Source organism: Vidua chalybeata, chromosome 1, assembly GCF_026979565.1.
Source record: "Vidua chalybeata isolate OUT-0048 chromosome 1, bVidCha1 merged haplotype, whole genome shotgun sequence".
Lineage (NCBI taxonomy): Eukaryota > Metazoa > Chordata > Aves > Passeriformes > Viduidae > Vidua > Vidua chalybeata.
Genome location: NC_071530.1, coordinates 104,431,229 through 104,447,137, shown reverse-complemented (window position 1 = coordinate 104,447,137; position 15,909 = coordinate 104,431,229). Strand labels below are relative to the sequence as shown.

General features: G+C 38.7%; 1 protein-coding gene across 4 annotated transcripts in view; it reads right to left on the bottom strand.

Annotated features, from left to right (window-relative positions):
• Positions 1–4,396: 4,396 nt before the first annotated feature.
• Positions 4,397–15,909, bottom strand: part of LPIN2 (lipin 2) — a 43,488-nt gene continuing 31,975 nt past the window's right edge. For 3 of the 4 annotated variants that reach the window (XM_053966632.1, XM_053966479.1, XM_053966553.1), the window contains exons 11-20: positions 15,560–15,629; positions 15,369–15,458; positions 14,882–14,964; positions 13,625–13,769; positions 12,754–12,902; positions 12,204–12,290; positions 10,706–10,858; positions 9,555–9,669; positions 8,759–8,862; positions 4,397–8,445 (exon numbers count right to left, since the gene is read on the bottom strand). In XM_053966632.1, the coding sequence (XP_053822607.1) occupies positions 8,301–8,445; positions 8,759–8,862; positions 9,555–9,669; positions 10,706–10,858; positions 12,204–12,290; positions 12,754–12,902; positions 13,625–13,769; positions 14,882–14,964; positions 15,369–15,458; positions 15,560–15,629 (1,141 nt within the window). In that variant the 3' untranslated portion in view covers positions 4,397–8,300. Of the gene's footprint in view, positions 8,446–8,758; positions 8,863–9,554; positions 9,670–10,705; positions 10,859–12,203; positions 12,313–12,753; positions 12,903–13,624; positions 13,770–14,881; positions 14,965–15,368; positions 15,459–15,559; positions 15,630–15,909 lie in introns of those variants that run through there. The other variant, XM_053966710.1, reaches the window with a different exon arrangement.

Below are 15,909 nucleotides of genomic sequence, written 5' to 3'. Positions count from 1 at the left end.
AATGCAGTATATGAGAATTACAAGACTCTTAGACAATACAGTATCTGTTGGGCCAAGTGCTCTAATTTGACATCAAAAGAGGAAGAAACTCAGAAAGAAGAAACTCACCTTCTACCAGGTGAAGCTGTACAGGCAGATGTGTGTCTGACAGTCCCTCAGCCAGGCACGAGGCCCTGTGGTTCCTCAGGGACTGCAAATAACCAAACCAGATGAGTCTCCAGGGCAGCATCACTTGTGAGACAGGTGAGTTCCCAGAGGCAGGGCTTTAGCAGCCAGAACATCTGAAGCCAAGCCAGCATGCTGACAGCCAGAGAGACTTGCCTCTGGCCAAACATGGCAAGTGTATCCTAAACCCCAATGTGACATATAAATCAGTCATATCCCCAGGAAAGACTGCAGCAAAGCAGGAATGCCAATTTTCACTGCAAAAAGTGTAAAAAAAATTCTACCTCATTATTTTAATTTGCTATTAAGACCTCTGGAGACAGCAAAGAGAGTTTTCTACTGTCCACTTTGAGAACACTCCATGCTATGAGGAGTTTCTGTGGTATTCTATCACATTTCCTTTCAGTGTATACCAGGCTAGTTGCAGCAACTTTGCACAGTGTCACTGAGACTCTAGGTGGATTGACCCAACAAGAAAAATAAAAAATAGTCAAGCAAGCTGGAGGTGGAAAGCATAAGAAAGCAACTTGAAACAACATGCCCATCACCACCCCATGCAGCTTTAAAATGTGCTGGGAATGCAAGGCAAAGAGCTCCCCAACTGCAATCAGGAGATTCAAATCAGGATTGAACTCTTTCCCGAGAATACAGCATGCATTTGTTTGCTGACTAGCTAAGTCCTTGTATTAGAGCTCAGTAGTGGTTATGGGTCTCGTTCACTAAAACTAGAAATGCATTTACAGTCTCAGCTTGGAGGTGAGCACTCCACTGAGACTTGCTCAGCAGGTACAGGTCGGCTGCTGGTTGCTTCTGGATAATGGCACAGAGTTCAAATCATCCAGCTACCAGGAACACCTGGAGGCAGTCTCCTGTCATCACAAGATACTTGTGCTCCAGCCAGCTTAACCTTTTTGCAATGTACCCTGCAGGCTTGGGATGCAGAACAGCAGCTCTGCCAATTTTTGTATATGGGAGACTTCAAACAACACCTTGTAATATGTTACTGCATAAGCAGGTTTTGGCATTTAATTCACTGTCTTGTGAAAAAAAAGGAATATTACTAACATTTTTCAGCAAAAAGAACAGTGCATTTCAAAGTATGCTTTAGGTGTGCATGTCTATACATATATTCATGCATATATAAAAGTAATCTCAAAGGGGGAAAGAAATATCCAGGAACATGAAGAAACTGTGTGACAGAAAACAACTGCAGATATGTCCAAATAAAGCCTACCTCTTGTGTAATGCCTTGATGCTCTTTTGCTTTCCAGGGAATACAGCAGCACTGTAAACCAAAATTTTTGCTCTCTTCTCCACTGCCTTTAGAACTGCAGTTTCTGGCTTCTCAGTCAAGCTTTCACGTAGATTCGAGATGATTATTCAGTGTCAAGCACTGTTACATAGGCCTTGTAGTACACAGAAATTCTGCCAACACCGCTCTTGTCCATCTTAGTTGCTCAGTCGCTGCCCTGATTCCTGGCAAAGATGGTATTTCAGTTGCAAGGGACCTACAACGATCACCTACTCCAAGTGCCTGACTAATTCAGGGCTGGACAAAAGCTAAAGCATGTTGTTCAAAGGCATTGTCCTTTGCCTTTAATGCCTCTTACACACTGACAAGCTTGGGGATCCTGAGATGGCTCCTCCACTCCCCCAGTATGGCAGGGGCAGAGCCCACAGGAGCAGGATCTGGCACCTGCAGGGCTGAGCCTGCCACTGCTGCAGCGAGTCTGTGCCTGCCTCACAAGCAAATGGAACAAGGGCTGTCCATGCCTGGGAGTGCTGAGCAGCTGCACAGACCACTCCTGGGCTGCATTCCCTTCCATCCATCCTGCTGGCATGGGGTATGTTTCCCAGAGACTGAGAGTGTGGGCAGCCAGTCATTCCCTGGCAGGACACCCTTCTGTGTGGTGTAGCAAAGCAGCTTGAAGTTCAAGAGCATGGGGAATCCAGGGTGGCTTCCAGGGAAAAGGAAGTGTCCAATGCCATGTGAGGGGTGCACTTGGCTGCCATACACACAAGAGATTCCATAAACACTGTAGTTTTGGGATCTTTGGGGGTTATTACGTGTTTGGACTTTTTTGTTTGTTTATTCATTTTTACCAATCACTTTGCATTTGTCCTGGTTCTGGCTTGCACAGAGCAGTGTTTTGCAGCAGTGGTGAGCAACTGGATATGAATTGTACACTCTGCTGTTCCTATCACTGTTGTTACTGTTCCTTATTTCACTGCTGTTTCTAGTAAATTGTTCTTATCTCAGCCTGTGATCTTTAGCTCTGTGTGCCTCCAGCTGTCATTTCCAGCCCTCCACAGGGGAAGGGAGGGAGCTGGAGGAAGGGTGAGAAAGCTCAGTGGTCTGGGGTATTTCAGCAGGAATACCATTCCTAAACCACGACAACATTGCAGAGCAGAGCTGCCCAGCGCTCCTATCCATCTAGATCTCTCTGCAAGGCCTTGTCCCTCAAGAGTGAACAGGCATCTCCCACTTTGGCATTGTCAGCAAACTTGCAAAGGGTGCATTTGGCTCCTGCATCCAGACCACTGACAAATACATTGAACAGAACTGGCCCTAGAATTGAGACTTGAAGAACACCACCCACCACCAGCCAGAATTTCACTGGTGGTGAAATTCTTCCCTTTCACCACAACCCTTTGAGCCCTGCCCTCCAGCCAGTTCTAGGCTGAGCAGCTCACACTGTTGCTTGTGAGCACCAGAGCATGTACACAGGAAGCATCATTGGAGGTGGGGAATGCAAGTTTAGAGACCAGTAAGGCCAGAAGGTGAATTATAAAGAGAGGGCAGGGAAAGGTTGGATAAAAGACATGACCAGGAAGAACATGAGGTGTACCAGTGCTCAAGTGGGACAGAAACACCAGCAGGGACTAAGACAAGGGAAAGGAGGAAAAGCAGCAAGGGACTGCTTAGGAAACACATTGCACAGGAGCGGCCACCTCTGCCAGGCAGAAGACCCTGACAAACCCTTCCAGTGCCCAACAGTGAAACCTCTGTACACAAAGAGCACAGGGGACATTTGCCCAGAAAACCCTGCTGAGCTGCCTCTGTGCTCAGCTCACCACTGGCACGAGAGCTCAGCTGGCAACAAGAGGGAGCATACTCATACTTCCCACCACAACGGCGCAGGGCTGCAGGCCCTCAGTGCACCAACTGCATGACATAACTCCAGGCAAACTGTTCTGCACAAACAAAGTGCCTGTTCCTGGAAACAGTGATCCTAGTCTTTACACATTGAAGCCAGCTGCTCCAAGACAGAAAAATCCATCCACCAAGAACAAGACCACCCTAGTAGGAGTGCATTACAATAAGATGGACACAAAAGAAACAATGCCAGCTCAGAAATTTTTTTCAACAGATCCAAACATTTGGCATACATAGGACACACCACCCTTCTGTTGCTTGCACTGGCAGAGTCACTCACTGCAGCACCAAGGATGCAGGGGGAGCCAGGTGTGAAAGATGGGCAGTGAGCAGACTGTGGTGGGAGGAATGAGTGCAGTGTGTCACCTGAGTCATGGGGGAAACTTGGTAGGAACACAGGAGGTGGTAAAACAGCAGTAACACCAATGACACCACAGAAGGACCAAAAGGCACAGCATCACTGACCTTTTCATGCAGATCCATCGTAATGTGACTGAACAGTCAGGTTTTCTATGTAGGCTGCTAGTTGATTGCATTTACCAAGAGCAGCAAAAGCGACCAGGAAAATCAATTTCTACTGAAAGCTTGAGGCCCCTTTTCCAAGACGGCCTCACAATATTTGCTTCAAACCCTTTAACAACTGCTGTGGAAGACAATACTCTTTGCCTTGAAAGGGAAAAGTTTGATGGCAACAGGATAAAATTCCAAATTAGGGCAGATTTACAAAAGCTCAAACTGCAGTTATAACGTTTTCTTCAAGGCAGCTTGTACATTCCCAAGTCATGCCTCTGTTACCTGATATTTTATGTTACCAAGTACATGTTTGCTTTTCATTATAGTTGTAACCCAGTATTAGTACTAGTAGCACAGAAGTTAAGCTTGATGACAGCAATTTTGTATCAGCTGTATAAATACTCTGAAAAAAAGTAAATCAAGCCTGAAAAAAAAGCAAATGTACTGTATCCTGAAAAGACCAACTTGAATTCTTTGTTAAACGTAAATACAATTTTAAAAGCCCCGTGTTTAGTTATTCAGCAGTACAATAAAGAATTACCAAATACAAAGTAAAGAAAATTTCATTTTAAGTCTGTTTTTATTGTGATAACATTGTTCCAAACACCAATAAACATTGCACTGAAGTGTGGGTTGTTGTACCCAAGACAGTCCAGTCTTAACAAAAACCACTGTATTGGTATGATCACAGATTTGACATTTTAAACACACTATCTTATTAGTGATTGGGTTGCTTAACAATCAAGTATTCCACATCTTCAAGATAAAAATGAAACAAATGACTGAAGAGAGTTTTCCCACCCTCAAAATAAACCAACATTTTAACTTTCATCTGGAAGTAATTAACACCGTAAAAAAGTCCCAAACAATTCCTTTCTATTTAGCAGATTTTAACTCTGGAAATTAAAATTTCTTCAGGCAAAAGTGACACTTTAAAGGCATCTCAAATTCTCCATCTTATCTGTGATGTTTCACAAGGAATTTGCATTACAGTCATTTAAACAACTCATTCATATGACAGCTTTTCCTAAAAGACTTGCATGAAATATTAACAAGAAATCTCATCTCTTTCGCGTTTACCATAAACGGATTCAGAATTTGCTTCAGAAGTCCCATAATGGAGTTGACAAAAGTGTTAAAACTTTTCCAGTTGAAAAGAAAAGAAAGGATTTTGGAAGGCATATACTGATGACAGAAAGTTAAGAAGACATGAGCCAGGATTGCACATGCACTTGTATACTGTTGGGAATGAAAGCCCAATCTTTTGTACAAACATGCTCGGTACAGTAAATAAATAAAAACCAATTAAATCCAGAAACACATACCCTTTAAACTGCTGATCTTTAAATCATTATAGAAACAGGTAATGTCCAAGTCACTAACAAGTTTTGAATTGCAATGTTCCTTATTTACTCCCAGACAGGTGTCATTGACTCAGCCTTTGAGGGGTTCCAACGCTAAGAGGATCTGCATCTTCAACAACACAGTCTTAACAGGGGTGTGCGTGTGCCCACAGCCAGGCACACTTAGAAGTTCCTCTTTCACAGAAAGAATGATGTAGCTTGCGCTAATTTTACATCAGCATAGCACAACTTGTTCTCAAACATTAGTTCCAGGCCACTTCTCTCCACTAAGGACAGGCTAATGCATAATTCTTATTTACCCCCCTCCACATTAATATTGCGGCACAAGCCCACAGCTTGATAGCAACGAGATGTCTGCTCTAGAGGCAGTAAAGTGCCCAGCAGCCCCAAGAACACAGGTACACAACGACAGGCCCCATATTCTGTCCCTAAATGGGGTTAACAAACAATCTGAAAAGCTTCAAACACAAGCCGGAGTTAGAAAAACCAAACCCCCTGCCCTACTCGTATCAGAAAGACTCAACAACATTTACATTTTATCAAAAAACAAATATCAAACTGTAGCTGTTACAGAGAAAAACAAATCTGTTTTTTTAATTAAGCAACCTTTTGGACACTCCTACAATGCAAAGTGACAAGCTAGCAGAATGAGAAGCTCTCAACAAAACTCACACAACCCCCATTTTCATACCAGCTGAAAGTATATGTATTTGGAGATACACCTGATACTATTTTTCCACACTTCTCATTTACTCAAGTCCCCCCCCCCCTTGAAATCCACAGCTTATATTTATGACAGTCTGAAAAGTTGAAGGGAATTGAAGAAAAAAAAAAAAGTGAAAAAATAATATTAACCAAAAAAGACACAGCCAAACCATGGTAACAATGTGTCCCATTTGGGAACTCATCATGGTTTCATGAAGTGCTTTTATTTTTAGAAAAGCTGTGTAATACCAGGGCTACCAAGAGTAACCTTAAGCATGGCAAAGGAAATTCTGACATCCACAAAAAGACTGTTTTAGGAAAGGCTGCTTCACTCCCCTTATGCAAAATAGAATCTTTAGATAGAATATTTAATCTTGTAATTAAAATATTTTATTATGTTGGATTCTTACTTATTCATTTTAAAGTATTTAAGTGACTTAAAAGCTCAAATCACATTGATATTCAAAGCACTTGGTGATCATGAAAATTTTAGTTTCTAATGAGATCTATGCGATAAAAGGTAAAAAAAAGGGGAAAACATACATGGAATGATGTTTGCAAGCTTCTGACATTGAAAAAAATACAAGAAAAAAACCAGTAAAATATCCTTTGAGTTGAACCCTGTGAAAGAATTCAACTCTTTACTTAAAGACTGAGTAGATTGGTGACCAAGAACCACAGAAGTTATTGTGCTCACAGTACAAAAATGAGGATGGCTTTCAATTTACTGACATGCACGACACATCGTGACAGGTAAGTTTTTTTTATCCCACTCTCTTTCTCCTGCTCTGAAAGAGATTCCAGGTTGATTTTGCTTGCCTCCACTCTTTATCCAGTGTTTTATAAATATAGGAATACACTAGAATTTTATAATGGGGGGGAAATATACAGTGATTTAAAAATGCTTCCCCCCAAGCAGCTCACCAATTGTCCAGAGTTAGCTGATGTTACATCAGAACTGAGGGTTAAGACAGCCTGACAATGGAGAAAAAATACTCCTGGAGGGGTGTAAAATTCTCTAAATGTATGCTTTTGCAGGTAGTAAAACCGAGTGATCTGGTGTTTAAATGATGTTTAAATTACTGTAGTCCTTAAGCCCTTTGGGCTGGTGGAATGATATATTCTCACCATAGTTTTGTCCAAAAGAAATGCACTAATTCAACTTAAAAAGCAGCCACTTTTGCCTTCAAGTACTTTTGGAGAAAGAACAATTAGCTGCTTTTATAGCTGATAAACACCAGAAGTGGAATGTAATTTGTTCATAGGCTCTGACTGGAACCTGAGGAATGACCAGCATGATGTTTCTACGCTGCAGCATTTAACCATTCTCACAGCTGGAACCTCACTACTGAGTTGCATTTTCTTCCAGCTACTGAAAACCTGCAATACAGAACTCTGGAAAAAGACCTGCAGTAGACAATTAAAAAATTAAATACATAATTTTTTTTTAGTATTGCAATTCCCTGAATATAATCTATACATACATTTTACTGGCCTACACAGCATACACACACATATGCATTATCTCTTTGCTGAAAAAGGAAATAAAAATGCCAGTTCCCCAACTCTTACAGAAATGTTCCAAGATTTTTCTTGATGAAAATTTAACATGACACAGCATAGCCTGAAAACAACAAAAGCCATACAAGTGTCTGAAGACAACTTTCATTTTAACAAGCTCACGATATAGTTTAAACATTGTGTGTAAAAAAAAAAGTATTAAGCAGAGTTAGCTTGAGCGTGATTTGTACAAGCCCAGTCTTGTACATGTAACAAAAGGCATATTTACATTTAAAGAGGAATTTTATGTCTTCAGAATCTGCCAGGCTAGTAAGGTCTGTACATTTTCTGTATTCTAGCTGAGGAAGAACACAGTGGTCTTAGGCTCTGTCTCCTTTCAAAAATGGCCTAAATGCCCATCTGAACATTAAACCACATTTTTCATTAATAGGTCTGACATTCCATTTGGCAGTTTCCATATGCTTTTTGGCTTCATTTTAGAAAATATACTTAAGACAACTTTAAAAGGATAATCTATGTTTACAATAAGGTCTGTATTAATGAAAATGCCAAGTTGTATTTTACCTCAGCATTTGGCTGCCCTGAAGCACTTGGGTACCATGACCATCAATGACAGGCCAATCTCAAGTGCCTTAGAACAGGTATATAATAACAAGCAATAAACAAACAAACACAAAAATCTACACACCCTCCCACAAAAAATAGACAGTAGCTTTGCATTTTCTTTGTTTTAAACCAATGAAATTAAAGTGATTTCTTTAGTAAGACTTACGGTACCAATATATAAATTAGCATCCTCATTAAGAAAGTCTTTCACATTTAAACTGAAGTTGAGTAGCTCAATATGAAACTCCACCTCTGGTGAGAAGTACTCTTCAGGCCAGGTCATCCATATTAAGGTCAGGGAGAGGCTCTCTCCAGTAGCAAAAAGAGCTGAATTCTGGGCACGGAAATGCAGAACTCTGTTCTTTATTAATCAATGGGAACACGTATTCCACAAGCTCACTTAGTCTGTAATACCTGTATTAAAGGAGAAGAAAGACCATTATTTAATAGTCTAGTTACTGTTCAGCTGTAGCCAAAAGCAGCTTTAGAAGTCCAGACCAGAAAGTTCTAGTCAATTAAGGCCCTACTACCACAAAAACGATTGTCAACTCTATTTTTCCAATTTTTATTTTGAAAAGTTTCATTCAAGTATCGAAAGCTGTAAGTCCTCGGCAAATAAGGTCCTGCACATGTCACAGGTAAAAGGAAATCACAGTCATAAATGCAATTATTTTATAATCCCATTTCTAAACACTTTCTTTAGCTGAAATAACAAAAATGGTCTTACGAAGATTTGTTTCCCTTAGTCTGTTCTTGGATCAGTTCACCCTTTGGATTCACAGTAAATATTCTGCAGTCTGGAACTCCCACTTGCATGTAGGCATATACATCCTGCAAAAGCACCAATACAAGTACATGCTTCAACATTTCCTTATTGAATGTGATAACAAGCAATTTATTAAAGGAATGAGAAAAGCTGATCCAAAAAGGCTACAGTGAAACTGCCCCTTAAAAAAAAGTCCCCGAACAACAGTGAAAAAACTCCACCCCCAAAACATACACACACACACACACTATAAAAAACATTCCCCCTGCCCCAAACACTTAATTCCTGTGCCCAAGCCTAGGACCACAAACATACACAAAGTCTAGACCACACAACACCACTCCCTGTGACAATACTCTTCTTACAATAACCCTCTTTCTCTCACTTAATTACAGAAACACTGAGCTGCAGAGAAAATACAGGAACCATACAACCGGAAAAGGAATTCAAGACTGTAAAGCACTGAATTAATGCCCTTAGGTCACAAAGCAGTCAAAAATACTTTAAAAGAATTCAGAGAGGTGGCACATATTCAATAAACTGAGAATACTAATGCATCTTTGCAACCTTTCTCATATAAGCAGTTGTAGCAACTTTTATTTAAGGTATCTGCATGTGGCTTTTCCCAATCAAACCCAAAAAAGCAGCAGTGTCCCATTTCCATATTCAAATTTTCATAAACACAAAAAGAAAAGCCTGTTTATTTTGCTTCTCAAGTACATGCATTTTAACCATTCAGTTAGAAAGAGGCACTTACATTTGGCCTGTTTCCAAAAGCAGCATAGAAAGGCTGTTTACTGGGAGCAAATAAATTCTTGATATCATTCAAACACTCGATTTTGAACTTTTCAGGCTTCTTTTCTATGACTTCCCTAAAATGAAATTTCAACAGTCAAATTCTAAATCATGATTTGATAGAAGGTATCCTCTGTTCTCCATTTATCTGGTATTTATAGTCTCATTGCTTCCTGTTGCTAGCACTGGTAATTATATAGACAGTGCTAAGTAGTTGTCCAAGAACAATACAAGAAACAATCAAACATTCCCTCTTTTCCAACACCTACAGTAAAAAAAAACAGATGAATACTATGCATAGGCTAAGTATAAACAGAAATGGAACTCCCAGCTGTGAATGCAGCTGTGAGCTGCTTTTTTGTAGCTGACTATCTGAATCAGAAGATCTAATCAAGTACACTTAAGTGTACTTGTTACAATTCCTGTCTCTGACAAAGTGTGTAAAGCCCATGACATAACTTGCTGTCATTGCTATCCATGACAAAATAAAAAAAATAAACAAAAAGCCCAACAATGTGTAAACAAACAAAATCCCCTCCACAAACAACCAACCCCAAACACCTGTCCATTATTAGCTCCTCCCATCAAGAACAGGTAGACTATGGCTGGTCCAAAAGATAACTGAGCTGAACCATACCTAAACTCCATACATTTTTTAAGCAGCTGTATATGGAACAATCCCAACACCACAAGAACATTTCACATGACAGTCTATATTCCCCAGATTTTTTTTCTTTTCTCTCTACCTTCTGTAGTAGCAGTGCACTGCAAACCTTGAAGATATGCTTAAAAAAGACAAAAATGTACTATATAAACAGAATCTAAGAATCATCAGTCATGGACTAGATGAATAAAGAGAAGGGAATACGAGTTCCTCTTGGACTGATATGTTGTGTTTTGTAGCCACTTCTAACATGCCCACAGGAACAGAAGTATACAAGTGAAATTAAGACAAAACAAAGTTTTTAAATGACCACTAGAGGGACATCAAGTCTCAGTAGCAAATACAGTCCAGAGTGGAACGTTTTGTTACAGCTGCAATACCAAATACTTTTAATCTTCTCTTTCTCTGAAATGGGGAGGGAACTGATACAAAAAATCCCACATGCCTACCTATGAAAGGCAGAAAACAAACTGCTGGGGGACAACATGAGAGGGCCCCTGGGGAGAATTGTTCCTTTGTCATTCACCCAATGCAGGTATCCTCTGGTGATATCTGCCATCCCAATGGCACGGGCAGAACAGTACAGGAACTTGTAGCCATTTCTAGAAAATAAATTACCAACTTAGTTAATATTTCTGCTGAAGTTTCTTTGCAAAGGTTAGTACAAAATTATAGCAATGTCCAGAAGTACCAGTTTAGGTACTGAATTGCTGCACAGCTCTGCACACACACAAGGAAAAGACTTTTCTATTGTTAAAAGAATCTACAAGGCATGTAGTAGTCTAATACATGACTTAATCAAAACTGAGAAACAGGAAGTGCAAACAGAATAGGGATGGTGTAACTCAGAGGACACAATTAGATGGACTAGACAGTGTTTAAGTAAGTGCCACATTGGTTTTATTCAGCTTCTTTCAGCCCAGCTGTAGGATGACAGCAATTATTTAAATTATCTGCATCACAAAATACTGGGTGCCAGATCTCCTGTCTTTTTCAGGTTGTTGGCAGATTTTGCAGTGCAGAATGAACAACGGATAACAACAAGCATTCATTAAATCCCTAAATTCTTCCTGCAGACTTTGTATATTCATCTGTTACACAGATTTGTATACAGTTACTGCATGCACAAAAGGCTTGAGTGTTTATGTGCATTTTCAAAGACTTGATTCAATTTGGCAAATAATTCCAAAACTGCTCTTCTGTTATGCACTGAATAAACAAAAAAAACCCACCCCAAGCCACCCAAACAAAACCCAACAAAACAGTAACACATGTTATCTCCCATGAAGCACAAGAGGCCAACAATAGATTCTAAGACCCCAGATATTTTTGTGGAAAGGAAGACTACTAAAAAACAAAGACAGAAAGTTGATTATTTTAATTTAATTCTCAAGTTTCTAACAATTGATGGTCCTCAGTTAGCAAGTATTATTTCTGGCATCACCGTATTTCTGAAAAAAGTTGTTCCACAACATAAAATTTAAGCTGCGGAGAATTCACTTGGCTTTGGAAGCAAACCCATTAAACCAGAAAACACTAATGCATTGGAAGGACACTATCTAGTTTTAAATTTATGCCATATGATATTTCTGATAGGTTTAGTGACCAACCTGAGTTGGTGGAAAACAGAAATGCGTGTTTCAGAAATTGTTTCTATTATAATTCTCTTTTGTATTCATGAAAATATTACACAGCGTTTTTAAAAGCTAAAATGCAGAATCCCTCCTGAGAAGGGAGCTAGTAAAAGTGGTGGCTTGCATTCCTGTAAAAGTATACATCTGTGGAAAGAACTTAGTCTCATTTGTGTATGAGACAAGTTGCTCACTTCCCAGCATTTCGACCAGTACATTTTAATAAACGGAGTAATTTTTAACAACTATCCAATTACCTATACATTAATTCCCATAGTCCAGAAAATCCAAATTGTTTCATAGATTGTATACTCACTCATTTATGGAATGATAGAGTTTTGCAATGCCCTGATGAGTCCAGTCCTTGCCAAACTGAGGGAGGATATGTCCCAAAGCATCAGACCTGAAAGGAGAATCAAAGGTACCTGACACATGGCATAAGTTTTGTTAAAGACAACCACTAATGAACATACAATTTAGAAAGAATATTTACAGAAATATTTCTGCAGAAGGTCCTACTATTTAAGAAAAGAATGAATAAATAGTCCAGACAGAGCAATTAGTGGGGTCATATAATACAAGTCAATTTCCAAGTTAACCTGTGGCTGCTAAACCTGGAGAAGTCTAATAGAGGGAACAATCACATGGTAAATGTGATCATCTTGGCATTATTCTTTTAAAATACATTTTCTAGTTTTCTTTAAAGGCAAGTACAAATTAAAACCAAAGCAACATTATAAATTAACATCCTTTAATAGTTGTCTTAAATAAAGTTTCTTTACCTTGTTTTGAAAAGCAGGATAGGATCAATAGGGCAAGATTAAAAAAAAAAAAAACAAAGAAAGAAAACCTTGTAAGATACTTACTTGGTTATTGTTCCATCAATGTCTGATATTATGATTTTATCATTCCAGTTCCAGAGGTATATTGTTCCTGCACAACGGCAAGTCCCTTGATACTGTGTTGTAATGCTAAATACAACATCGTTAGGGCCATCTCTGAGCTTCAACTTTGCCTATAGAGTAAAAATATGAAAATGTAAGCTGCCCTCCCTCTAAAATTTTTATGATTTTAGAATCATAAATGAGTTGCACAAAATGGCTCATATATTCTTCCTTGTCTATTTTGATTAACTCATCAAAAAGCAGACCATGGTTTAAGACAAGCAGTTTTGCTGTCCAAGTCTGTTGCAGCCTGGGTACACGTGTATGTCCACAATTCTTGTACTGCATACAGCAGCAGGTATTTCACCCTCTGCCACTTTAATTCTTGCTACTACAGCAGACTTGCAGCACTATCAAACTGAACTCCCAGTTTGCCATAGGATACAAACAGTATCTACTTAGTGGATGCTTTCCTCAAAATTCTCTCTGATGAAAATCATACACTTAGACACTAGCAGAACTAACTTTTAAGTTCAGTTAGACCACGGTGAATAAACACCAATTTAAATGTATGGTATTACACATATGTGCAGATCCCAGGATATCCAAACTGCAGAGGCAAGCAATGCCACTTTTCTGGCAACATCTTAATATAAAGTTTGATTGTAGAACTTTGTAAGAAATTACTATTTTTTGATCCAAACAGATTCTTAAAAAAACACAACAGAAAAAAATTATCAGAAATTCCCTGCAGCTGCCTACCTTCACACAGGAATACATGTTAAATTTCTTTTTAAAGAAAAAATGTTTAAGGATTATCTCATCCTATGCAGAAGACAGGCATGTCACTTACTATCTGGTCTGAAGACAGTCTAAGTGACTTCTTATAAGATGTAACGTTCCCATGGGGTGGATGCTCTGCTGGGGCAGAATCCATTTTCAGGGATTCCTTCAACTCCTGGGATGCTTCATCACTAGAAGAATCATCCTCTGGAGGCCTAACGTGACATCAACCAGAATAAATGTAAGCTACATAAAATTCTCCTTTAACAGAGTAAGATGCTTATGCCAGAGTAATTTCTGCTTAGGCTGAGGATTTGCTGCTACCCAATAACACAAATTAAGGAAGTCCATGGTCTAGTGAATGCCCAGATAAATCCAGTACATGCCAGTAAGCAAGTAAGACTTGGAATGCCAGTACTGGTAGAGCTCTAAACATGACTGGTCCCAGCTGGCTCCACACACAATGGGTTTAGTAAAGACACGGTGTTAGGTGGTCACTAATACTGTGTTGATGAACTAGGTAAACTGCAGATGAAAAGGGACACTGAATGGGTAGCAGTGCTTTGTTTTTTTTAAAAAAGCTGCCTCAGTTACTATGGCATTTAAACTGTGGGTGTTAGTGAAGGAGCTCACCTTTTAAGGTTATTCACAGACTTATTTTCCTGCTCATTAGAGATTTCAAGATTAAAAGCAGCATTTAGTTTCTCTGAAGTATTAAATCACAATATATTTAGTTCTTTAAATCTTTAAGACATCAGCATTTACAAGTACCTTAGCAAAATCATGCAAGAATATGCATATACATAATAAATACCCTAGAATGGGAGAGTTTTGTGCTAAGCACTGATAGCTGTCTTCCACAACCTGGGCAACATGTGCACTGTGATTAATACTATTTTATTGTTTCAATTATTTAATGTTACAAAAAAATCCACATGATTTAAATTATTAATACAATATTAGGCCTTCACAAAAGAAAAAAGTGTATTACAAAGTGTATCAGAAACAATATCACTGTATTTACAGAGCAGTGGCCTATTGATAAAGGTTACCATGTATGTATTTGTTCTGTCAGTTCTGTTATAAAAAATAAACACAACAGCATTTAGGAAATAACTGTAGTCTATCTGTAGTTCCTACAGTGTTTGCTGCCACATTATTTTGCTGAATTGTTTGCTATACACATCTGGTTCCTCTTCAGTAGCTTACAGGAAAATGTTTCTCCCCACAGTACATTACTACTGAATTCTTCATTCAAAAAAAGAAAAAAAAAAGGGAAAAAAAGGCACTATTCAGTCCACAGGTAAGTCTTCAGACAGGAACACACCTACTATTAACTTGCTCTTTTATAGTTGCTGGCAGTTCATTTGCTCTTTGCGTCTCAGTTTTCCCCTCTTTTGCCTCTGGTATCTGAAGCAACATGATAATAAAGAACATATTGACATTTTAAGCATTTTAAACAAATCCAAGTTAAAAACAGCTACCAAAATAGTACATAAACTACATTAAGTCTCAGAATCACTATTCTACATAATAATTTCTAAAATTTATTTTAAAAAAGGATTCTGATGAAGAAATTATCAATTAAAGCTTTTTCTTATTTCAGGAAACAAAACTCTGTGCGCCAGAAATTGGGAACTGCTAGTTTAACATGATGACTTTAGCATTAAAAGGAGCTGTCATCCTTTGAGCTTATAAATAACTTTTTTGTAGGGAAGTAAGTTTAGGGCTCATATTCAAGGTTTGGAAAGGGCTTTTTTTATCTTTTAACACCTAACAGGAAAAAAAAAAAAATCACAATAGGTCTAAGCCACCTGCTTAGTCATGCCTTCTTTCTTGCGCCAGAACCACCACCTTCCAGACTTCTTTGGCATCTTTTCTTTGACCCAAGACTCAACAGTAGCCTGAAAAATTAGACATGTTTTTAATTAGTATAGATAAACAGAGATAATCAGGTGTTACTACATACAAAATTTTCAAAGAAAGTATGCATGTATCCGTTTACCTTAGGCAAACTCTTCTGAAACACCTGCAAACTCAGAATCATCGGAGCAGCCAACGCCCAGTTATAATACCTGTTTTAAAACATTTTATTGGTAAGATATTACAAAATCTACAGATCAATAAATATCACCATGATATTTATTTGATCAGCATGATATTTAGCAGGATGCCCTTGTGTTGATGAAAACATATTTGCTGCCAACCACTAACACTAACATTTTCTGCAAGCAGAGTCATTTTAATATATGCAATTCAACATCAGTGGCAATTAGAGAAAAAAAAATCTCTTAAGCTAAAGCTAAATTTAATGCAAATCTTTGGTTCAAACAGATTCACACACAAACTGCAATG